This window comes from Panulirus ornatus, chromosome 49 (genome assembly GCF_036320965.1).
Source record: "Panulirus ornatus isolate Po-2019 chromosome 49, ASM3632096v1, whole genome shotgun sequence".
Classification (NCBI taxonomy): Eukaryota; Metazoa; Arthropoda; class Malacostraca; order Decapoda; family Palinuridae; genus Panulirus; species Panulirus ornatus.
In genome coordinates this window covers 6041177-6067427 of record NC_092272.1, presented here as the reverse complement: position 1 = coordinate 6067427, position 26251 = coordinate 6041177, and the positions used below count along the sequence as shown (strand labels likewise).

Here is a 26251-nt window from a genome sequence, read left to right as displayed (position 1 = left end):
TGACTGATTCCCAGTGAAGATCGATCTGCAGCAGGGGTGTGTGATGTCTCCATGGTTGTTTAATTTCTTTATGGATGGGGTGGTTAGGAAGGTAAATGTAAGAGTTTTGGAGAGGGGTGAGCATGCAGTCTGTTGGGATCAGAGGGGCTGGGAAGTGTCAGTTGCTCTATGTTGTTGCTACAGCACTGGTGGCTGATTCAAGTGAGAAACTACAAAAGTTGGTGACTGAATTTGGAAAAGAGTGTGAAAGGTTAAAGTTGAGAGTAAATGTGAATAAGAGCAAGTTTATCAAGTTCAGCAGGGTTGAGGTACAAGTTAATTGCAGTGTAAGTTTGAATGGAGAAAGGTTGGAGGAAGTGAAGTGTTTTAGACATCTGGGAATGAACCTGGCAGTGAATGGAACCAAAAGTGGGTATGTTTGAAGGAATAATAGTTCCAACAATATTATATGGTTGCGAGGTATGGGCTATAGATAGGGTTGCACAGAGGAGGGTGCATGTGTTGGAAATGAAGTGTTTAAGGACAGTGTGTGGTGTGAGGTGATTTGATCTAGTAAGTAATGAAAGGGTAAGAGAGATGTGTGTTAATAAAAAGAGTGTGGTTGAGAGAGCAAAAGAGGGTGTTTTGAAATGGTTTGGTCACATGGAGAGAGTGATTGAGGAAAGATTGACCATGAGGATAAATGTGTCAGAGATGGAGGGAACGAGAAGTGGGAGACCAAATTGGAGGTGGAAAGATGGAGTGAAAAAGATTTTGAGTAATCGGGGCCTGAACATGCAGGAGGGTGAAAGGCGTGCAAGGAATAGAGTGAATTAGAACGATGTGGTATACCGGGGTCGACTTGCTGTCAACGGATTGAACCAGGGCATGTGAAATGTCTGGGGTAAACCATGGAAAGTTGTGTGGGGCCTGGATGTGGAAAGGGAGCTGTGGTTTTGGTGAATTATTACATGATAGCATAATTGTTGTAAGAAGCATTAAAGAAAATATCATGAATGGCAGGGGCCTATATTTGTTCACCCTGCTACTGGCAGATATAAGATACACCTTGGAAAGACCAATGTACTTACTCAGTAAATAGCAGGACATCATTCCCTGAAGTTCAATAGACCACCATGTTGCAGAGTACTTAATAATTGGAAATCTGCAGCTTTAAACTACCTGAAAGATGAGGTCTTCACCAAATGCATCTGGGTGCAGACTGATCTGTGAAGGTAAAAGGCAGTCTTCGAAATAAGTATAAGGTTAAAACTTAAGGACAGCTTGCCAGGAAACTTTTCACATTTCATCTTTTTAAGTCAATTAAGAAAGGCTTACCAGGGGAAGTAGTGAAGTTGTCACACTTTCTTTGGATGAAAGAAGGTTTGCTTCATCAATAGAATAATTACAGTGATGTTGGATGGAGCTAAAACGGTAAAAGTAAGTCAAAGGAAGGAGAGTTTCATGTCTGATCAACCAGGCTACATGCCTCAACTGGGATGGTTTGACCATGGATTGAAAGAGGAGACAGTCTCATAGGAAGTGGGAATATGTTCCCCCATCCCACATCAGCAACCTTTGCGGTACTCTTAGTTGGGACATATGTTGCAGGAGTGGAGGGAGTAATCTAGAGTGGTGTCAGTTGGAGGAGGAGACATGGTGAGTAAAACGATGTTCACAATAGCATGGTCAGATGAGCATGTTGAAAGTGAATTGCATTTTAATTTTTTTCAGTCAAAAGGTTGATTAAGATTAGGTTATGATTTAGGTATGAACATTTTCCATTTTGATATACTGTTAAGGATAGCCAAGTAGCAACTCTACCCAAGGAAGTTGGATCTCCTTGCCTTTTGCCACCTGCGCTGGGGACCACAGTTGTACAAAATTAATTCAACATAACGTGTGTACCTGTGTCCACTTGATCTACCCCATGTAGTTGAAAATGGAGGTATTGATATTAAGTAGATTAAAGACATATTGTATTTTGATTCATTGTTGGTTATCTTTGCAGATATTTCCATAGAAATTCAGGAATCAGTAGACAGAACTGAAACAGCTCATGCAAACATACAGAAAACTCTAGGTCATGCAATTACCATACATACGAACCTCACCATCATCAGAGAGCATGCACAGGAACTCAGTCGGATTGATGCCTCTCTTCTCAATGAAATTAGAGAAACAAGTAAGTAGATGAATTAATTTGTATCGATCATTGTTCTGATTTGCCCTTGAAAGATTTTTTTACCTGGTTTTCATTGACCTAAATGAATGTCTTTGTTTGCAAAGTATCAGCAGGAGAGGGACACACTGTGAAAGGGATGCGTTTAGCAAATAATCTACGCAAGACTGTTGATAGAATTGAGAATCGGAGCACTGACCTGAGAGAAAGAATTGAGGCCCTCAAGCGAAAAATTAAGCAGACAAGACAGTATGCATCTTCCGTAAGTTTGTCTTTTTCTTGATTTCTCCCCTTCATGATGCTTATTTTACCATCATCTCATAAGTCCCACAAATATGTTAACCTCCATCTCTAACACTCCTCCCATGCTTTACTTCTTTGTCTTTCTTGTATAATTTCATTGTTTTGATATGTCATGTATTGAAAATATGGGTCATTCTTTTTTGTATTTTTTTCTCCATTTCCTGCATTAGTGAGATAGCACCAGGAACAGATGAAGAAAAGGTCTCATTCACTGATATCCATTCTCTAGCTGTCCATATGTAATGCACCAAAACTACAACCCCCTGTCCACGACCAAGTCTCACAGACCTTTCCGGTGTCTCCCTCAGTTGCATTGCATACCTTGGTTCAGTCTACTGACAGCAAGTTACTCCATGTATACCACATTGGTCCAATTCTCTCTAACCTGTGCACATCTCTCACCCTCCTGCATGTATAGGCCTTGAGCATTCAAAATGTTATTCATTCCATTCTTTTATCTCTAGTTTGGTCTCCCCCATTCTCTTTGCCCACTCCACTTCAGAGACAAATATCCTCTTGTCAATCTCTAGTCACTCATTCTCTCCATATGTCCAAATAATTTCAGAACATACTCTTCAACTCTCTCAGCCAAACTTTGTATTGCCACACCTCTCTCCTACACATCATTTCTTACTCTTTTGTAAATTAGTTCTTACAAAATGTGCTAGTAGCCGGATGTTGGTGATGTGCCTGGAATCATAAACATGACCTGCAGAATCTTGTAACTGAATATAAGAGGATTCAGTATTGAATATAAGAGGCTGAACATTGTATGTGTTTGTAGAAATGGTGATTTAGGTGTGTTAGATGTGTTTGAATCAAAGTTAATGGGTAATGGAAAAATTTGAATGAACTGAAGAGAGAGGTGTGAATGTTGGATGGCATAGTTAGCTTTCAAAGGAAATTATGAAGTTTATGAAAATTACGAGATTTAGAAAGATGTTTGACAGGAAATATGTCAGCTCTAGGTTATCAGGTACAATTTTCAAGTGTAGTTTAAAAATACTAGTATAGTTTACATTTACTTTGTGCAATGATGAAAATATAAAGCTAAGTTTGATTTCTGGAGACCCTGAAAGAACAGATTTGTAAGTGTTTCTAGTAGTAAAGAAGCTTGCTGTGAAGGATGAAATGAATGGATCGGTGGGTGATGGAGAGCTAAGCATGTATGGAGTCCCAGGTGAAAACTACAGTGGCGGCAGTATATGTAGAACATGTGCACCATCAAATATAAAGTTGTTCATAGAGATGCATGATGTAGATCAAAGGAAAAGAGTAGACAAAAGTGAGATTGATCATTTTTTGGGAAGGAAAAATATGTGTGGGGTTTTGCATACTGTGAGGTTTGTAAGGAGACTGGAGGCTTACTGTATCATATAACTGGAATATATAGCTTAATCTTTTATTTTAAGTGATGTAGGGCTAAAAATGTGAATGTAAAGGCATAGAAAAGAAAAGTTTGAAGTCTAAGGTTTGAAAGTGTAGAACTTACATGCAAGAAAAGTTAAATGAGAGGAATTTTGATGTTGATGAATTTGCCCTAAAGGGTATTGTTGTGTTGTTGAGGCGTTGCAGAGGATTATGAGTTAGTGAGGAATAAGAGAGAGGAATAACATGGGCAGTATGGTTACAGTATGGTAGTGGTAGAGAAGGGTTAGGAGGTGGATCAGCTGGTGTTTGCAGATAACAAAGCTCAGATGGCATATCCCAGAGAGAAACTCGAGGCAATCAACAGAGTTTGGGAGACTTTGTGAAAGGAGAAAAATGAGGGTTAATGAAACAAGAGTGAGCAAATGAAGTGCAGCTGGAGGTAAAATAGAATTTTCTGAGTGTAAACTTTAATGGGAAGGACCTGGAGGATATTGCTCTAGTTATATGGAAGTGGATGTAGAAGTGTTCAGAATCATGGGGGCTGAAGTGAGTCATAGGGTGGAAGATAGGGTTAAGGTCATGGGTGCATTAAGGAGTGTGTGGAAGGAGAGAGCAGTATCTGTAAGAGCAAAGATGGGTATGATTAAAGATATATTTGCTCTGACAGTGTTGTGTGGATATAAGTCTAGGGCCTTGAGTACAAGAGAAATGAAGAAGGTGAACATGCTAGAAATTATATTCCTAAGGATGATATGATATGTGAGGCAGTTCTTTTTTTTTTTTTAATCGCTGTTTCCCATGTCTGTGAAGTAGTGCCAGGAAACAGATGAAGAATGGCCCATCCACTCGTATACACATATATATACATAAACTCTGATGGCATACATATACGCATATACATATCATCATATACATACATATGCATGCACATATGCAGACATATACATACATACATATGTACATATTCGTACTTGCTTGCCTTCATCCATTCCTTTTGCTACTCCTTTAGACAGGAAAACAGCATCGCTATCCCTTGCTTCTGCGAGGTAGTGCCAGGAAAAGACAAAAGGGCCACATTTGTTCACAATAAGTCTCTAGCTGTCATGTGTAATGCACCGACACCACAGCTCCTTACCCACATTCAGGCCCCACAGCCTTTGCTTGGTTTACCCCACGTGCTTCACATGCCCTGATTCAGTCCATTGACAACATGTCGACCCCATTATACCACATCGTTCCAATTTACTCTATTCCTTGCACGCCTCTCACCCTCCTGTATGTTCAGGCCAGGATCGCTCAAATCTTTTCCACTCCATCCTTTCACCTCCAATTAGGTCTCCCACTTCTCCTTGTTCCCTCCATCTCCGACACATATATCCTCTTTGTCAATCTTTCCTTACTCATTCTCTCAGTATGTCCAAGCCAGTTCAACACACCCTCTTCTGCTCTCTCAACCACAATCTTTTTATTTCAACACATCTCTCGTACCCTTGCATTACTTACTCGATCAACCACCTCACACCACGTATTGTCCTCAAACATCTCATTTCCAACACACCCAACCTCCTCCGTACAACCCTATCTGTAGCCCATACTTCACAACCACATAACATTGTTGGAACTAGTACTCTTTGAAACATAACCATTTTTGCTATTCGAGATAACGTTCTCTCCTTCCACACATTCCTCATCACTCCCAGAACCTTCGCCCCCTCCCCACCCTGTGACTCACTTCCTCCTCCATGGTTCCATTTGTTGCTAAATCCACTCCCAGATATCTAAAACACATCTCTTCCAATTTTTCTGCATTTTCACTTACATCCCAATTAACTTTTCCCTCAACCCTACTAAACCTAATAACCTTGCTCTTATTCACATTTACTCTCAACTTTCTCCTTTTGCACACTTCCAAACTCAGTCACTAACCTCTGCAGTTTCTCACATGAATCAGCCACTATGGCTGTATCATCGGTAAACAGCAACTGACTCGCTACCCAGGCCCTCTCATCCACAACAAACTGCACACTCACTCCTCTCTCCAAAACTTGCATTTACCTCCCAAATCACCCCATCCATAACAAATTAAAGCATTTACCTCCCAAATCACCCCATCCATAACAAATTAAACCACCATGGGGACATCACATGCCTCTGCTGCAAACCGACATTCATTGGGAACCAATCACTCTTCTCTCTTGCTACTGGCACACATGCCTTTCATTCTTGGTAAAAAGTTTTCTGTGCTTCTAGCACTTTACTTCCTACACCATATACTCTTAAAATCTCCCACAAAGCATCTCTTGTCAACCCTATCATATTCCTTCTCCAGATCCATAAATGCTATGTACATTCAAATCCCTCTGTTTTTCTAAGTTTTCTCACATACATTCTTCACAGCAAACACCTGTTCCACACATCCTCTACACTTCAGAAACCACACTGCTCTTCCCCAGTATGATGCTCTGTACATGCCTTCACCCTCTCAATTAATACTTTCCCATATAATTTCCCAGGAATACTCAACAAACTTATGCCTTTGTAGTTTGAATACACACCTTTCTCCCCTTTGCCTTTGTACACTGGCTCTATGCATGCATTCCGCCAATCCTCAGGCACTGCAATACCATCCAAACCTGCCACCTTGCTGGATTTCATCTGCAAAGCTTTCATTACCTCTTCTCTTTTCAACAAACCGTTCCCCCTGACCCTCCCACTTTGCACACCACCCCAACTAAAAACCCTATATCTGCCACTCATCATCAAACATAGTCAACAAACCTTCAAAATACTCACTCCATCTCCTTCTCACTTCATCATTACCTGTTATCACCTCCACACATGCCTCCTTCACTGATGTGATTGTAAGCTCAGTCTAAGGCTGACCAAGACTGGGAAGACATTTGTGTTACAAGGGGAGGGGCCATTGGGAAGGGTAGATGAGGAATATGACATGATAAGGATGGAATGGAATATTTTTTGTGATCAGGTTAATGTGCTTTCATTAGGCTGAACCAGGTGCTTATGAAGTGGTCTGAGCTTTGCTGTTTATGGTAGGCACTGGTTATAATACATTATACATGACAGCTAGACTGTGGATTTATGCAAATAAGGCCATTGTTTATTTATTCCTAATGCTAGCCTGCTAAATAGGGGAAGGTAATTAGGTATTAAAGAAAATTAACAGATGAAAATGTATTACTCCTTATCTTGGGCCCTGTCTATGTTCCTTTTCATGTATCACTTCAATTCACTCCCGTGTCATTATTGCCCTCATTCTGCTTCTTCCCTCAGGCCATATAAGTTCTCATTTCTTCCAACATCTCTTATCCAAATCTGTACATCCCTTTAACAGTAAGAGCTTACCTCTCCTCCCTTATATCTGTCAGTGTAAACATTCATAAGAGGTTAGTGTGTAATATTTTCATTACTATGATAAACTATACCCTGTCTTTCATCCTTTCTCTTGTAGAGACATGACCACTTTACAAAGTTTTATTGCATAAGGTTTTTATTTTTCATCCTAAAATGTATATGCTTCATTCCTGGGAAAATTTTTGCTTTCAGATTCGTGTCTCTCTTACTACCAATTCCTCTGGCATTTGTACAAGAAAGTATCGACCAGCACTGCAGCCTTCAACAACTACCAATATTATGCTTACCTATGCCATCAGCAATTTAGAGGAAAATGCCCTCTTGGTTTACCTTGGATCTTATAACACAGTGAGTTTGAAGTGTCCTATTCATACTTGATTATTTTCTTGTCATTTTTTTATTATTTTAGATTACCTTTTATTATTTTTAGCTTTCAGGTTGATAGCAGCTTTTTCTTGGAATGGATTGTACCAAGACACTGTATATATATATATATATATATATATATATATATATATATATATATATATATATATATATATATATATATGTATATATATATATATATATATATATATATATATATATATATATATATATATATATATATATATATTTTTTTTTTTTTTTTTTTTTTTTTTTTTTTTCATACTATTCGCTATTTCCCGCGATAGCGAGGTAGCGTTAAGAACAGAGGACTGGGCCTTTGAGGGAATATCCTCACCTGGACCTCTTCTCTGTTCCTTCTTTTGAAAAAAAAAAAACGAGAGGAGAGGATTTCCAGCCCCCCTCTCCCGTCCCTTTTAGTCGCCTTCTACGACACGCAGGGAATACGTGGGAAGTATTCTTTCTCCCCTATCCCCAGGGAATATATATATATATATATATATATATATATATATATATATATATATATATATATATATATGGTGTAGGTGACTGGTTATGAAGATAGCAGGATGGACCAAGTAAATTCCTTACAGCACATTACCCTACATCCCTGCCCAAGAGGACCTTCTATCGTTTAACAAATTTCACATTGAAAGGGAAATCTCTTTTGCTTTGTGCTCATTACTGTTATCTTCTGCTTTCACTTATTGTCCTTAGTTAGATATGTGAAGTTTCCATGAGTTTAAAGCTCTCTATCCACATGAACATAGAGATTTTGATATCCAAAGTTCCAGTTTGTTTGGATCACAAGACTAACCTTGTTAGTGAATGATTGATTAGTATGGAATATTATATTCAATTGCCTGTATACTGTGTAATGCTTTATTTATATTTTAGAGTGACTTCATGGCTGTGGAGATGGTAAATCGCAGAATAGAATTTACTTGGGATGCTGGTGGTGGAGCTCAGCGAATCACTCATCCATTAAAGATCCTGACCAACACACCACAGGTTTCTGATGATACAAGATGGTATGTACCACAGTAAATATAATGAGCTAAACGCGGGAGACAGCGACAAAAAAAAAAAAAAAAAATTTTGAATGGAGAAAAATTGGAGGAAGTGAAATGTTTTAGACATCTGGGTGTGGATTTAGCTGCAGGTGGAACCATGGAAGTGGAAGTGAGTCACAGGATGGGGTAGGGGGCAAGGGTTCTGGGAGCGATGAAGAATGTGTGGAAGGAGAGAACATTGTCTTGGAGAGCAAAAATGGGTATGTTTGAGGGAATAGTAGTGCCAACAATATCACATGGTTGCGAGGCATGGGCTATAGATAGGGTTGTACGGAGGAGGGTGGATGTGTTGGAAATGAAATGTTTGAGGACAATATTCGGTGTGAGGTTGTTTGATCAAGTAAGTAATGAAAGGGTAAGACAGATGTGTGTTAATAAAAAGAGTGTGGTTAAGAGAGCAGAAGAGGGTGTATTGAAATGGTTTGGACATGGAGAGAGTGAATGAGGAAAGATTGACAAAGAAGATATATGTGTCAAGGGTGAAGGGAACAAGGAGAAGTGGTAGACCAAATTGGAGGTGGAAGGATGGAGTGAAAAAGATTTTGAGCAATCAGGGCCTGAACATACAGGAGGGTGAAAGGCTTGTAAGAAATAGAGTGAGTTGGAACGATGTGGTGTACCAGGGTCAACGTGCTGTCAATGGATTGAACCAGGGCATGTGAAGCGTCTAGGGGGTGCTGTTTTTTTCATGTGTGGCGGGATGGCGACGGGAATGGATGAAGGCAGCAAGTGTGAATATGTACATGTGTATGTATGTATGTCTGTGTATGTATGTATACATTGAAATGTATAGGTATGTATATATGCGTGTGTAGGCATTTATGTATATACACATGTATGTGGGTGGGATGGGCCATTCTTTCGTCTGTTTCCTTGTGCTACCTCGCTAACGCGGGAGACATTGACTAAGTATTATGAAATAGAAAATATATATGTATATGGATTTTTTATGTAGCATTTATGAATCCGGAGAAGGCATATGATAGAGTTGATAGAGATGCTCTGTGGAAGGTATTAAGAATATATGATGTGGGAGGCAATTTGTTAGAAGCAGTGAAAAGTTTTTATCAAGGATGTAAGGAATGTGTACGTGTAGGAAGAGAGGAAAGTGATTGGTTCTCAGTGAATGTAGGTTTGCGGCAGGGGTGTGTGATGTCTCCATGGTTGTTTAATTTGTTTATGGATGGGGTTGTTAGGGAGGTGAATGCAAGAGTTTTGGTAAGAGGGGCAAGTATGCAGTCTGTTGTGGATGAAAGAGCTTGGGAAGTGAGTCAGTTGTTGTTCGCTGATGATACAGCGCTGGTGGCTGATTCATGTGAGAAACTGCAGAAGCTGGTGACTTGAGTTTGGTAAAGTGTGTGAAAGAAGAAAGCTGAGAGTAAATGTGAATAAGAGCAAGGTTATTAGGTACAGTAGGGTTGAGGGACAAGTCAACTGGGAGGTAAGTTTGAATGGAGAAAAACTGGAGGAAGTGAAGTGTTTTAGATATCTGGGAGTGGATTTGGCAGCGGATGGAACCATGGAAGCGGAAGTGAATCATAGGTGGGTATGTTTGAAGGAATAGTGGTTCCAACAATGTTATATGGTTGCGAGGCGTGGGCTATGGATAGAGTTGTGCAGAGGAGAGTGGATGTGCTGGAAATGAGATGTTTGAGGACAATATGTGGTGTGAGGTGGTTTGATCGTGTAAGTAATGAAAGGGTAAGAGAGATGTGTGGTAATAAAAAGAGTGTGGTTGAGAGAGAGCAGAAGAGGATGTTTTGAAATGGTTTGGGCACATGGAGAGAATGAGTGAGGAAAGATTGACCAAGAGAATATATGTCAGAGGTGTAGGGAACAAGGAGAAGTGGGAGACCAAATTGGAGGTGGAAGGATGGAGTGAAAAAGATTTTGAGTGATCGGGGCCTGAACATGCAGGAGGGTGAAAGGAGGGCAAGGAGTAGAGTGAATTGGAATGTTGTGGTATACCAGGGTCGATGTGCTGTCAATGGATTGAACCAGGGCATGTGAAGCGTCTGGGGTAAACCATGGAAAGTTCTGTGGGGCCTGGATGTGGGAAGGGAGCTGTGGTTTTGGTGCATTATTACATGACAGCTAGAGACTGAGTGTGAATGAATGTGGCCTTTGTTGTCTTTTCCAAGCGCTACCTCGCGCACATGAGGGGGGAGGGGGTTGTTATTTCATGTGTGGCGGAATGGTGATGGGAATGAATAAAGGCAGACAGTATGAATTATGTACATGTGTATATATGTATATATCTATGTGTGTATATATATGTATACGTTGAGATGTATAGGTATATATATTTGCGTGTGTGGACGTGTATGTATATACATGTGTATGTGGGTGGGTTGGGCCATTCTTTCGTCTGTTTCCTTGCGCTACCTCGCTAACACGGGAGACAGCGACAAAGCAAAATGAATAAATAAATGTCTGTGTATGTATATGAATGTATATGTTGATATGTGTATGTATGTATATGCGCGTGTATGGGTGTTTACGTATATATCTGTGTATATGAGTGGATGGGCCGTTCTTCATCTGTTTCCTGGTGCTACCTCGCTGACACAGGAAACAGCGATTAAGTATAATAAATGATTATGAATAATTAGCAATATCTCATTCATGCTCCACCCATTGGTTTTACAGTAAATATGTGTCATTGGCTGCAAAAGAAGAAATGATGCAGAAGGAGATTGAACTTAGGGCTAGATGTATTTCAGATGAAAATACATGAGAAATTGTTAGGACTGCATGCAATGAAAGCATTTGTTCATATAGGTGGAGTGAATGGGGATGTTGATCTCATGCAACAAGTCAACCTCATGTGCATGGAAAAATAAAGCATTTATAATAGCATGTTTCTCTTTACATTCTGAGCTTGGGTTGCAGATGTATATAAGTGATTTAAGAGGCTTTATATTCTTGAGCTACGCCTTGGAATTATGGAGTCAGAAATAGAAAGTTAGATATCAGGATGCTGATATATGAATCCAGTTTGCTTAACATCTTTTATGTTGTCACTCCCTTTATATGGAAGTAGTTATCCAGGTGTCTGGAAATCAGGGAAGGTTAACTTATCCAAGCAATTGAATCATTTGCCTATGTAATGAGAAAAACCTGCAATTCTTCATGGCTCAAAGTCTTATCTCATGAGCTGTTTTAAATGCTCTTTCCTGCCCTTCTTGAATGTTTCCTATGAAAATGGTTATTTGTCAAGTTAGGTCTAAAATCATTCTCTCCACCAAATTTCTCATTTTTTCTTGCTTTTACAGGTATCATATCAGTATTAATCGTGTTGGGAACATTGGACAGTTATCTGTGACACCCACCAATATAGAGGGCAGCATCAAGGATCTTGGAATTGTAGTTAGTAATGCTTCAACTGCAGGTTTCAGTAAAATGGATTTGCAACCATCTGATACTCTCTGGGTTGGTGAGTAGGACTTTGCTAAGCTCAGGAATTTTCAGATATATTGAACAAATGGGTTGTTTCTTGAGTAATTATGTTAACCTAAATTCTTAAAATTGGTAAACTTATATGATACTGATTATGCCATATTTGGTATTTATTCCAGGTGGAGCTCCATCAAGAGCACAAAGCCTGTTGAAAGCCAGTAAATTTGCTGGATGTCTACATACACTGTCAGTAGATGGGGAAAATGTTGGACTTTGGAACTTCACAAAGTCTGAAGGCTGCGGAGCCTGTAACGAAGGGTAAATGTATACATTTTCGTACCGTTTTAATAATTTTATTTTACCATAACTGATGTTTCTGATTTGATGATTTTGTCATTAAGGATTAGAAATCGTAATGTTATAAAATAAAAGGTATTATTATGCGACGAGCATGTAGCTTTTTGTATATTATTGTAGCACAGATGTTTAAGGATTGTATGTAATATTAGCAAAATAAAAGTTTCCAAAAATAATGCTTACAGTTTGATAACTTTTCCAAACTACAGAGAGGAGTTGGTGTTAAGACAAGCAGATGAAATTGCAGTTGGATTTAATGGTAAGGGTTATTTCAAGGGCACTAATAGAATCAGAAGACCAAGAGAATACTACAGTGCTGTCCTCTCCTTCAAGACTCTGGATGAAGATGCATTACTCTTCCTTGCTGTGAATCAAGCTAAAGTAAGACCAGCAAATCCTTAATGTATTGTACAGTTCACTTTTTTTAAAGCCAGTATATTGTTGTTTGTCTGTGCTGTTCTTAGATAAACAGAGGAATTGATATACATACATAACCAAACTTTCTTGATATGCTTTCAGTGAAAGAAATTATATATAGGCAGATCTCTTCAGCACTTACGAAAGTGTTATGACTTCATTGTTTTGAAGCTTCTTAGCCTCATAGTAGCTGTTTAGAATAGAGAGTAAGCAGAACTTTTAAGTTGTATTTGTGACAGATGAGGATCAACTTAAGCCCAGTTTTCTATGAAGTCATATAAACTTTTCCTTGAACAGTACTCATGCTTTGTAGAGATTATTGAAAGGTTTGCCTTGGAAGTTTCACACTCACTACATGTATTATCAGAATGTTTTGATCAACGTGGAGGAATACATGCTGCTGTTCCAGTAGTTAGTGCTGCATAATATGCCATATGGCACAGTGACATGGAGCTTATCCGACATTCCTTTCTTCACCTGTAGTTTTCCATGTTAGCTTGCAGTCAGTTTCTGTGGTCTTTTAGATATTTTTAAAGTCGCACATTTCTGCATTTTCAGACATTGAAGTTGGCTTATAATGTGTAATTGATCACAGATAGATGTTTCTCTACAAATAAAAGCCTTTGCAAAGGGAAAGCCGCTGTTCATGTCTTTATCAGGATGTTTGGTTTTGCTGAATCATGAAGATCTTTCTGAGGGTCATGTTGAACTACTTTGTTGAAAGCCGTTTTGAACGTTACTAATTAGCTTCCTAGTATAGTCAAGATAATTAAGATAATCTTCATACTTGCAGAAATTGTTTTCACAGTCTCAGGTAATTCTCACCTGACATTTGGTTTGATGAATAGGAACCAAATGTTCAACTTGTTATCTGAAGTTATTGAAATGAATAAGTACAACTTGCTACATGTTTTAAGACTGTTTGGAGACATTAAATGGTCTTGAAAAAAAAATCGGCAAAGACATCTGCTACAGGCATTGAAAGTATTTTGTAAATGAAATCCAGTAGTGCTTCAGAAATTTTTAATGAATTCCATGAATGTTACAGTTAAGAGTATCTTTACCAAAGTTGGAGACTTCCTTATTTGATCTAAAATCCTGTGGGCCACAGATCTACTTAACTGATAATTAGGGCCCCTGAAAATAATAGGTGTTCTGTCTTTACTGTTGCATGAGTCTAAGGACTTTTTTTTTTCTTTCTTTTAAGAAATCTAAGCTTTGTGAGGGTTACAGTAACTGTAGGGTCTCTTGTAAAGTTTTTCCTTTAACCCACCACTGAGAGAGCCACTTAGCTCACTCACAGTTTTCTTTAATGTATTCTTCCTCTGGTTTTTAGAGTTGACTTTGTTTGTGTTGCTTGAGGACTTTTTGTTTACATCTTGGCTTGGAAGTAGTTATCGTGGTAGATATAATTCTATCTTCTTCATCCCAGTTTCCAAATCCAATGGATGGATCTGGTACATAGAACCTTTCAAATCTTTGGTACACATTACCTGTCATTTTAAAATGAATTTGAACTCCCTTTATTTTCACTTTGCATACTAATTTGATTCATCAGTTGGGGCTAGGGACTCGATGATTCTATTTACATCAAATCACTACATAATACTTACATTGCATTCAGTTCCAGATCATTCCTATGGCACCCATATGTATATCATAGCCTTAACAAGTTCACTACATAATTTGTCCATCTCGTCCATCTTTTTTTTCTAGCGTGTTTGCTTTTCTTGTTTTTTTAGTTCATAGTGTCTTTCTCTCTCATATCTTTATACCTTTCTTCCTTATCTTAGTTGTACCAGACTTGTCTCTTTCACCTGCATTGCCAGTTAGTTCTCTAAAATACTCTTTACACGTATGTCAGACTTCATGCTTTGTAATATTGCATTCTCCAAGTTTTGCCTAATACACTTAAAACACACCTCTCCTCTACAATATGTTCTATCTATCTATCTATCTATATCTATGATTTCTGTTCCCTTCTGAAACTCTTTCAATGGGGTGGCCATAGCAATAGAGCCTCTGAAACTAGAGGACCCCAGTGCCACTTCTTAGCCTTTAGTGCCTCAACCTTAGCAGGCCACTGGGAGAGGGCAAATCTAGTTCAGTGGTTGAAAAGAATTGTACTTAATGTTCTTACCAACTACTATACCTAATGTTTTTACCTAAAGCTCCTTCGTAAATGTTCCTACCTACTACTTTATCTATTTCTACCATTTTGCCAAAAGGGAGGGCTACCATAAGAAAATGTAGAGTTACGAAGAATGAGCTGTTTGAGTTAAGTGTTGTCAAGTGTTTTGTATTACAAGAAGAGATTGTATGTTTCTGGACAGAATGCCAATAGTCCATATGTGGGTGAGGTAGAAAGAAAAGATAACTACCTGGGTCAGAGGAATGCAACTTGAACACCACTGAAGTGCTGGCTCACTGTGTAGCCATCACTAACCTTTCTGATTTAGTTACCGCCTTTATGTATGTAATTTTAAAGAATAAAATTAAATATATGAGGGATCAAGATTTTTCCCACCTCAGACATTCCTCAGCTCTCATGAGTTCTTAAATTGCTGTATTAGAGTTAACTGTAACTACTTCTTGCATAGATTTGTATGTTGGCCCTATGTTTTCTCTTTTAAATGTTCTTTGCACTTTGATATTTGATTCATGCCCACCTTCTGCATTTGGTGTCTTGTGACCTATTACCATTATATTTTTTCATACTTATCCACCTTTTTCTACTTTAGTGAGGTTGTACTAAGAACAGAAACAGCCTCAATTTACTCACATCCTCCATTTAGCTGTCTTGTGTAATACACTGAAACCAGAGCCCACCAACATGTGCACGGGATAGTATGAAATGGAGTGATATGGTAAGTGAGGATGACATGCATTCAGTGGGCTAACCCAAGGCATAAGAAGTTGTCAGGAGAAACCACAGAATGGTCTTTAGGGCTTGGCTAAAATAAGTATGCTGTATATTTTATTTTTTCTTTTGTCCTTCTGAAGGATAGATTCTGCAGATTTCTTCACAAATATTGTGTAGAAGGGCATCATAGATATTCTTTAGGCAGGATTTACAGACTAGCATCACCTGTAATGAGTTTTGCACTTGGGTCACACGTCTAGTAGAACTAAAAAAGCCACTGGGGGCAAACCCTTCATTCATTTTGTGAGAGCACCTGAGGTATTGAATTTCATGTGTCATGTAATGTAATTGTTAATTTTCTTTCCGAAACTTTTCTCAGCTAAAACCTACATGCTGTTGTGCATTCTATTTGAAGTTTATTTTGTTTCTACTTGATATGTGAACTCTGATAAGTCAAGTTAAATCAACAGTAGAGAGATTTCCACATGGAATGCACACAGCTAAAGTTTGGGATTACTTAACTATCCCATATAACTGATTGCTGAGAGGAGCAAAAAGATAATACTTAAGTAGAGTAAACTGTAGTGACCCCATCTGTGTTGGTGATGTCACACTGAATATCTTTTTTTTATTTTATTCAATTGTGCTTATATTTGACCAATCCATAAACTTGATGGCATATGCCTCATAGAAGGCTTCTGCATTTCAGCTCTTTGGAAGATAAACTTTTGCTACATTTTTTACTCTTTACCAAGAACTGAGGCTACTTATGTTAGAATGAGTGTGGAAGTTGCAGTTAAACACATGTTAGATTGAAATTAAACAAAACACAGAGACCAACTGTAACCCAAATTACAGACCACCAGAGCTCCCATTACTAGCTAAGTTGACAGGCATATAGCAGTTGTTTTGACCTTGTAGGAGCTCAGGTGAATTTTTTGATTATCAGTTATTCCAAAGTTCTTCAGGATTGATTGCTTTAGGACAAACAAAATGACTCTATTTTTTTTGTATGTATGATTATGTAGGAGGTGGTATTGGTTTTAAATGCTGACTGTGTACATGTCTACCTCTGTGTGTGTGATTACTCGTTTTTGTGCATGTGGGGAGGGAGTCTTATTTTGATCAGGTACCACTTCAAGTACCCCCTTTTTCTTAGATTTTTTTTGCATATAATAATTCCTCACATAAAGTGTTTTAGATATATGGGAGTGGATCCGGCAGCAGATGGAACCATGGAAGCGGAAGTGAATCATAGGGTGAGGGAGGGGGCGAAAATTCTGGGAGCCTTGAAGAATGTGTGTAAGTCGAGAACATTATCTCGGAAAGCAAAAATGGGTATGTTTGAAGGAATAGTGGTTCCAACAATGTTGTATGGTTGCGAGGCGTGGGCTATGGATAGAGTTGTGCGCAGGAGGGTGGATGTGCTGGAAATGAGATGTTTGAGGACAATATGTGGTGTGAGGTGGTTTGATCGAGTAAGTAATGTATGGGTAAGAGAGATGTGTGGAAATAAAAAGTGTGTGGTTGAGAGAGCAGAAGAGGGTGTTTTGAAATGGTTTGGTCACATGGAGAGAATGAGTGAGGAAAGATTGACCAAGAGGATATATGTGTCAGAGGTGGAGGGAACGAGAAGTGGGAGACCAAATTGGAGGTGGAAAGATGGAGTGAAAAAAATTTTGAGTGATCGGGGCCTGAACATGCAGGAGGGTGAAAGGCATGCAAGAAACAGAGTGAATTGGAACGATGTGGTATACCGGGTCGACGTGCTGTCAGTGGATTGAACCAGGGCATGTGAAGCGTCTGGGGTAAACCATGGAAAGTTGAGTGGGGCCTGGATTTGGAAAGGGAGCTGTGGTTTCGGTGCATTATTACATGACAGCTAGAGACTGAGTGTGAACGAATGGGGCCTTTGTTGAATACTTCCCACGTATTCCCTGCATGTCGTAGAAGGCGACTAAAGGGGGGGGCTGGAAATCTCCCCCCCCCCCCCCTCTCTCTCTCTCTCTCTCCTCTCTTCTCTCTCCTCTCCTCTCCTCTCCTCTCCTCTCCTCTCCTCTCCTCTCCTCTCCTCTCCTCTCCTCTCCTCTCCTCTCCTCTCTCTCTCTCTCTCTCTCTCTCTCTCTCTCTCTCTCTCTCTCTCTCTCTCTCTCTCTCTCTCTCTCTCTCTCTCTCTCTCTCTCTCTCTCTCTCTCTCTCTCTCTCTCTCTCTTCTCTCTCTCTTCTCTCTCTCCAAAGGAAGGAAAGGAACGAACAGAAAAGTGGGCCGAGTGAGGATGTTTCCTCAGAGGCCCAGTCCTCTGTTCTTAACGCTACCTCGCTGACACAGGAAATGGCTAATAGTATGAAAGAAAGAACTGGTTCCACTTTTCATTTCGTCGTTTCTTACTCACCTTTTCCAAAAATTTATGGTGTGTTTCCAAGTTGCTCATTTCCTTTCTGTCTCTAAGCATTGTTCCCTTTCAGTGTGACCAATCTCCTGTCAGTCTTCTTACCACTGATGGCAGGTCTAAGATGTGATGAATGAGGGTGCTTCTCTTATGTGTTGACTTTCAGATCACATTTCTGTGGATAGGACTCAAAAAAATATTCAGTGATTGAATGATGTGGTGCATAAATATTCAGTGACTTCAAAATGCTAGAGCAAGAATGTTCAGAGGGATTAAATAATGACTGGCATGTGTCACTTACAGAAACTTATTTTCCTGAAATTAAGGATTTTTTTGTTTTTATTCTATGAGTTATTAGGTGTACCACCTTCCATCAGTCCTGCTTTATTTCTTGTCTTTTATAGAAGGTTTTGAGAATGAAGTGGTTGTGAATTGGCTTGCCAATTTAGAAGATATGGCATGTCATGTTTGTTTGATCTTTTATTTACTTTTCTCTCTTCTTTTGGAAATTAGCTGTATAGAAGATGTCTGTTTGTTCTTTGTTAATATTTTAATTCAGTTATGTTTTTAAGTGAATTAGAACATATCTTTGATTTTGAACATATTTGTATTGAGAAATTTAGGATCAGCATTAATTACTGTAAAAGAATTAGGGCTGTTAATAGTGTTAACTTTTGTTCTTCATAGAACCAGTACTTCAGCATAGCCTTAGACAATGGTCATGTAGTCTACACTGTGCAGTTTGACCATCAAACTCGTCTTGTGATGAAGTCCAGTAAGCAGCTCAACAACAACATTGATATGATCCAGATTCAAGCTATTGTACAGAACAAAGACAAAGGTAATTATATATTTTCCATTTTAGTTGTGGTTATCCCTATATACGTTGATACTTAATTACATACTGTAAAACATAGTAGACCATGCAGATTCTCTACAAAATTTTTCTGTTTTGGCACTTGTGCTCTTTTGGATAACCCTTTGCATACTCTTCCAGTCATCGTACCTTGACCATTCTTTTGATGGGTCAAGTTTTTGCATTAATATTTCCTTTCCTTGGAAAGAGAGGACATTATATGGAAGGGCAAAATGGGTATGTTTGAAGGAATAGTAATTAGTCCCAACAATATTGCACGGTTGTGAGGCATGGATGGATGTGTTGGAAATGAAGTGTTTGAGGACGTGTGATGTGAGGTGGTTTGATCAAGTAAGTATGAAAGGGTAAGAGAGCTGTGTGGTAATAAAAAGAGTGTGGTTGAGATAGCAGAAGATGGTGGGTTGAAATGGTTTGGACATTCGGAGAAATGAGTGAGGAAAGGTTGACAAAAAGTATATATGTGTCAGAGGAGAAGTAAGATACTGAATTGGAGGTGGAAGGATGGAGTGAAAAAGATTGTGAGTGATTGGGTCCTGAACATGCAGGAGGGTGAAAGGCTTGTACGGAATAGAGTGAAGTGGAACACTGTGATATACTGGGGTTGACGTGCTGTCATTGGACTGAACCAGGGCATGTGAAACGTGTGGGGTGAACCATGGAGTATGTATGGATGTGGCCTTTCTTCATTTCCTGGAGAATATGGTATGTGTATAAGAAGGAATTGAGGAGGGCTAGTGGTTCTTGGTAAAGGTTGGTCTGCCTCAAGGATGTGTGATGTCACTATGGCTGTTTATGGACAAGTTTTGAGGGAGACAGATTCTCAGGGAGCAAAGGGCAGGCATGATCTATGCTGGCAGTCTGATGTAAAGGTAAATGATTTGCTGATTAGAAGACACAAGTAGGGTGGTAGTCTGCCGAGAGAAATTCTATAAGCTGGTGACATTGCTTAGGAGAATGTGTGAAAGAAGACTGTTTAAAGTTGATATGAAGAAAAGTAAGGAAAAGAGGTACAGTAAGGATATGAGACATGATAGTTGAGTATGAGTTTAAATGATAACTAAGAGGAAGTGAAGTACTTCAGGTAACTAAAAGGGAGTTGGTGACAGATAGAACTTTGGGAGTTAAAGTGAGTTACAAGTTGGTGGTGTTGGTTAATATCATGTACATTGAAGAATGTACAAATAAAGGGTAAGGATATGTTTGCCTCAGAACTGTTGTATGGATGAATTTTGGGCTTTGAGCAAAGATTCACTGAGGGAGATGACCAGAGTGTGCTGAAGTAGTTCAGATTAATGGAAAGGATGTGTGAAAAAAGACTAACAAGGTCAATGCATTGGAAGTGGAAGGATCAAGGGTAGTACTAATGAGTTCCTACAATGAGGATTTTCCTTAATGGCACAGCTAGCATTTAGCACTTACCACTTTCATGCTTGTTGAATATCACTGTGTCTCTGAAACTGAGATAGTAAATGGAATTATGAATGGAGGAGGCTCAGGTATAACAGGGCTTAAGCATTTAGGAGTGAGAGGTGTGTCTTAGATCAAAGAAATTGGAGAGATGTGATGTATGCAGTGAGACCTGTTAATGGGGTGAATCAGAGGCAATGAAGTGATCAAGGTAAACCATGGGGTAGTCTGTGGGGCATGGCTGTGGATGGTAGACTGGTTTTTGTACATTATACATGACAGCTGGAGACTGCATGGGTGCACACGAAGCCATTATCCATCCGTTTTTTATGCTAATTCTCATTGGAAGGAAAAACATTATTAAAAAAAAAAAAAAAAAAGGTGTAGGTGTTAATTTTTTTTTTGTTTTATACTTGATTGCTGCTTCCTGCATTAGTGAGGTAGTGTCAGGAAAACATACAAAGACAGATGATAGAGTGGCAGATGTAGGGTGTTTTGGCTGGCTTCGTGTATAAAGTGAGAGGGTCTGGGAGAATGGTTTAGTAAAGAGAGAGGAGTTAGTGAAAGCTTTGCAGATGAAATCTGGTAAGGCGGCGGGTTTGAACGGTAATGCAGTGGAATTTATTATAAAGGAGGTGACTGTGTTGTTGATTGGTTGGTAAGGATATTCGATGTATATGTGTACCATGGTGAAGTGCCTGAGGATTGGCGGAATATATAGCATAGTGCCATTGTACAAAGGCAAAGGGGATAAAGATGAGTGTTCAAACTACATAGGCTTAAGTTTGTTGAGTATTCCTGGGAAATTATATGGGAGGGTATTGATTGAGAGAGTGAAGGTATGTACAGAGCATCAGATTGGAGAAGAGCAGTGTGATTTCATAAGTGATAGAGGATGTATGGATTAGGTGTTTGCTATGAAGAATGTATGTGAGAAATACCTAGAAAAACAGATGGATTTGTATGTAGCATTTATGGATCTGGAGAAGGCATGAGGTAGGGTTGATAGAGATGCTTTGTGGAAGGTCTTCAGAGTATGTGGTGTGGGAGATAAATTGCTAGAAGCAGTGAAAACTTTTACCAAGGATGTAAGGCAAGTGTACAAGTAGGAAGGGAGGAGAGTGATTGGTTCCCAGTGAAAGTCAGTTTGCTGTAGGGGTTTGTGATGTTCCCATGGTTGTTTCATTTGTTTATGGATAGGGTGGTTATGGAGGTAAATGCAAGAGTCCTTTATTACATTGGACATATTTTTAAAATCCCATGCCAAAAAAAACATTCCATCCATATAATATGTTAAATAATTGTCATTCAGTTTATAACTGATTTTTGATAAGTTAAATTATATATAAAGTGTAGTATATCCTCATGATTGTTATACAGACCTCTTATTACAGTATTGCATATATTTCAAGTGTTTTGAGTACATTATCTCAGATAATGGATAATGCTTCATCTAAAAGCTGGTGCACGTATGGGCCGACTTGTTGTTGGTGACCAAGACCAGTTGGGAACTGTGAAAGGAGGACCAGACCTTGATCTCTCATATGTTCCTTATTACTTTGGTGGTGTTGACCCAGAGTTTGATAGAGAGAGGTTAGTATTATTCATATGAAATTGGAAAGTATTTAATTTTTATTTGGGTGAAATTTCCTGTTATAAATCGGGTATTTCAGGGGAAATAGGACTCAGTTATGGATGTTTAAGAAAATTAATGATAATGTATCTTAGCTATTGCTGATCTTAGTTTAAGTTTATTCAAAGTTAACATGAAATGTATCACAACACATAGTGTGCTTTACATTTTGAATCATAGTACAAAGAATTTTGACATATTTTCTTGGTTTTCATCATGTATTGGTATGCCTGCTTTCTTCTATTTGGTGATGATGCTCCAAGATAGGAAAACTTTCAGTAACAATTGAAGGGGTGACGGAACTTCCCTGAATGGAATTACAAGTTGCAGTACTTCTATATTCCTATCATCTGCAATATATTACATTGAAAGCTTTCTTTTGTATATCCTGATGTTTAATGTTTGTATTAAAAAAAGGAGGAGGAATATGTGTTTAAGTTGAAATGAATGATACAAGTGAAAGAATATCTAGGAAATATAGCAAGGTTCTAAAACTCACAATTTAAAACCAAAACTGTGTAGATAATAGCATTTAATCTGTTTCATGTGAAGAGACATTTTTATTTGTTTTCCATTTTCTATAATTGCCCATTGGGAAATGGAATGGTTACAGCAGCCATATATGACGATGAGTCTAATTCACTTAAACATAATCCAGATTTTGATTAGTAATATAAATTGGCCATCAAAGGACTGCCCTTGCTACATGGCAGAATAATACATATTTCCTGTAATACAAATTGGTTGTGTATTGAGTACTAATTAGAATGTTAATTTTTTATCATACATGTTTCCCATTTCCAGTATTAGTGAGGTAGTATCAGGAACAGATGAAGAATTGGCCTCATTCATTCACATCAACTCTAGTTGTCATGTATAATGCATCAAAACCAGAGCCTACACCTATAATTAGTGCTCACAGGCCTGTATCTGCTAACAGTTTAACTGAGATTTATCAAATTGGAAATGAGTTGACAGGATGATAAGAAGTAAAGATAGCTTGCATGTTGTGTTTCTTAAAGATCATTGGCAGGATATCTTGCAAACGCTAGTTAGAGCCCTCCTTGCTTTCTGTCTTTCTTTCTTTTCTTTTTTTTATGTATATGTATGCCTCGTACTAAGCAAACCTTGTCTTTGGATGAATGTATGACCCCTTACAGATAAAACACTGTACACTGATTTTTCAGCTTGCTATGTCAAACTGTGTCAGTTCAGTATTCCAGTAGCTAATTGAGAAAAAATTTTCATAGATAAGAAGATAGGTCAGTGCTTTTTCATAATTCTGTTATGTTGAACATTTGGCAGTTACAAGGAAGATGTAGACCTCATAAGAAATAGGTATATGCAGTGGAAGAATCAGTGAGAGCTAAAGACTTACATTAAGGATGCCAGGGGATTGATTTTGGGTCTGATATACATTTATAAGTGTTGTGTGTATAGATATAGTAAGAATGGAGATGCTGGTCTCTTAAGAAATCAGATTCATGTGCCGTATGCAGTAGAATATGTGTGTATTTTGAGATGCTCTATGCACCTGATCCACCTCACTGGAGCTTTGCCTAATTCTTCCTCTTGCTGTTAACACTTTTGATTGATTTCATATCATAAAACTATTCACAGTGGAAAGACTCAAGATTATTACTTTTGGTCAGTGTCAGTCTGCTAGAATTTATGTGATTTTTTAATAGTTGTGCATTTTGATTATCAGGTGGGGCACTGAGTTAGTGTTGCGTTCACTTCTTGGTTGTATGGGAGGACTGAGTGTGTTGGATGAAGGGAAGAATCCACTTACTGATGGACAGTATTATGGCATTGAGCAATTCTGCTCCGAAAAGGTATTTTAGATCTTATTGCTGCAATTAAGACCACTGTATTTTGAACTTAAGACAATGATAAAAGTATTATATATCTTTTTAGTGTAATAAAGTACTTTTTTGATTTTGTGATAGAGTTCAATATTTGGTTGGATAATCTGATAGGTATGTTGGTATAGGTGATATGTACGAATCTGAAAATTTTAGTAAGCCTTATTATGGATTAAGAATCTTCAATTATCCCACAGCCATTAAATGATGTTGGCTTCCTTGGTCAAGGTTTTGTTGAACTTCAGTCCCATGTCCTGAAGCGTGACTCAAACTTTGGATTCACATTCCAAACAATGGAATCAGATGCCTTATTGATGCTTTCTACATTTGTTGGACAGGTAAGCTCTTAAGGTGTAGTGATTCGATTTGGATCTGCCTTTGCTTTATGAGAAATGTATGGATTGGAAGCATATGGTAATGTAAATTGAATTAGCATGATAATCATCAGCATTTACAGGGAGGATCTGCCATTTTTTATATTCTGTTTACTGCCATCATAAGATAGATAGTTACGATGTAATGGATAATGATATCTTGCTTTTTCATGAGCAGGCTTACTTTTAATGTTTTAGATTTGTTAAGAGGAAACTTGCATATTATTAACTATTGTTATAGGTATCGCTTAAGATTAGCTTAAAGTTTATTTTTTTGTATGAAAAATTTACCATGTGATTAATACATGTTGATGTTTTCAAGTCACATCATGAATTAATTTGGATAACATCAAAATTTCCTGGAAAGAGAAAGTAAGGTGATTCAAATGGGAAGAATAATAGACTGAGGAGTATGTTCAAGTTTTGCATCTTTGCCTTCTTGATTGACTCGGTAAACAATGCTAAGGATAAGATTTACGAAAAGTCAGATGGGGATATTTTGAAGTATTTCAGCTGGGCCATCCTCCTTAACACAAGTTCCAACAATGTTATATGGTTGCGAGGCATGGGCTATAGATAGGGATGTGTGGAGGAGGATGGATGTGCTGGAAATGAGATGTTTGAGGACAGTATGTGGTGTGAGGTGGTTTGATTGAGTAAGTAATGAAAGGGTAAGAGAGGTGTGTGGTAACAAAAAGAGTGTGGTTGAGAGAGCAGAAAAGGGTGTATTGAAATGGTTTGGTCACATGGAGAGAATGAGTGAGGAAAGATTGACAAAGAGGATATATGCATCAGAGGTGGAGGGAACGAGGAGAGGTAGGAGACCAAATTGGAGGTGGAAGGATAGAGTGAAAAAGATTTTGAGCAATTGGGGCCTGAACATACAAGAGGGTGAAAGGCGTCCAAGGAATAGAGTGAATTGGAACGATGTGGTATACCGGGGTCATTGTGTTGTCAGTGGATTGAACTAGGGCATGTGAAGCGTCTGGGGTAAACCATGGAAAGTTTTGTAGGGCCTGGATGTGGAAAGGGAGCTGTGGTTTCGGTGCATTAAACATGACAGCTAGAGGCTGAATGTGAATGAATGTGGCCTTTGTTGTCTTTTCCTAGCGCTACCTTGCACACACGCGGGGGAGGGGGTGCCATTTCATTTGTGGCGGGATGGCGATGGGAATAGATGAAGGCAGCAAGTATGAATATGTAGTCGTGTATGTGTGCGTATGTCTGTGTATGTATATGTAGGTATACGTTGAAACGTATAGGTATGTGTATGTGCGTGCGTGGGCGATTATGTATATACATGCATATGTGAGTGGGTTAGGCCATTCATTCGTCTGTTTCCTAGTGCTACCTCACTATATATGTTTATTTTATTTATTTATTATACTTTGTTGCTGTCTCCCACGTTAGCGAGGTAGCACAAGGAAACAGACGAAAGAAATGGCCCAAACCACCCACATACACATGTATATATATACACACACATATACATACCTAAACATTTCAACATATACATATATATACATACACAGACATATACATATATACACATGTACATAATTCATACTTCCTGCCTTTATTCATTCCTGTTGCCACCCCACCACACATGAAATGACAACCCCCACTCCCCACATGCACGCGTGGTAGTGCTAGGAAAAGACAACAAAGGCCACGTTCGTTCACACTCAGTCTCTAAATGTCATGTATAATGCACTGAAACCACAGCTCCCTTTCCACATCCAGGTCCCACAAAACTTTCCATGGTTTACCCCAGATGCTTCACATGCCCTGGTTCAATCCATTGACAGCACATCAGCCCTGGTATATCACATCATTCCAATTCACTCTATTCCTTGCACGCCTTTCACCCTCCTGCATGTTCAGGCCCCGATCGCTCAAAATCTTTTTCACTCCATCTTTCCACCTCCAATTTGGACTCCCACTTCTCCTCATTCCCTCCACCTCTGACACATATCCTCTTTGTCATTCTTTCCTTACT

At 38.7% G+C, this 26251-nt stretch overlaps 1 protein-coding gene across 3 annotated transcripts in view; it reads left to right on the top strand.

Annotated features, from left to right (window-relative positions):
* The window catches only part of LOC139764368 (laminin subunit alpha-1-like), a 142962-nt gene that overhangs the window by 72931 nt on the left and 43780 nt on the right, over positions 1–26251 (top strand). For all 3 annotated transcript variants that reach the window (XM_071690905.1, XM_071690904.1, XM_071690903.1), the window contains 11 exons: positions 1991–2164; positions 2269–2423; positions 7400–7555; positions 8495–8628; positions 11946–12106; positions 12249–12387; positions 12636–12807; positions 18784–18937; positions 21841–21973; positions 23722–23848; positions 24076–24216. In XM_071690905.1, coding sequence (XP_071547006.1) covers positions 1991–2164; positions 2269–2423; positions 7400–7555; positions 8495–8628; positions 11946–12106; positions 12249–12387; positions 12636–12807; positions 18784–18937; positions 21841–21973; positions 23722–23848; positions 24076–24216 — 1646 coding nt within the window. The remainder of the gene's footprint in view (positions 1–1990; positions 2165–2268; positions 2424–7399; positions 7556–8494; positions 8629–11945; positions 12107–12248; positions 12388–12635; positions 12808–18783; positions 18938–21840; positions 21974–23721; positions 23849–24075; positions 24217–26251) is intronic.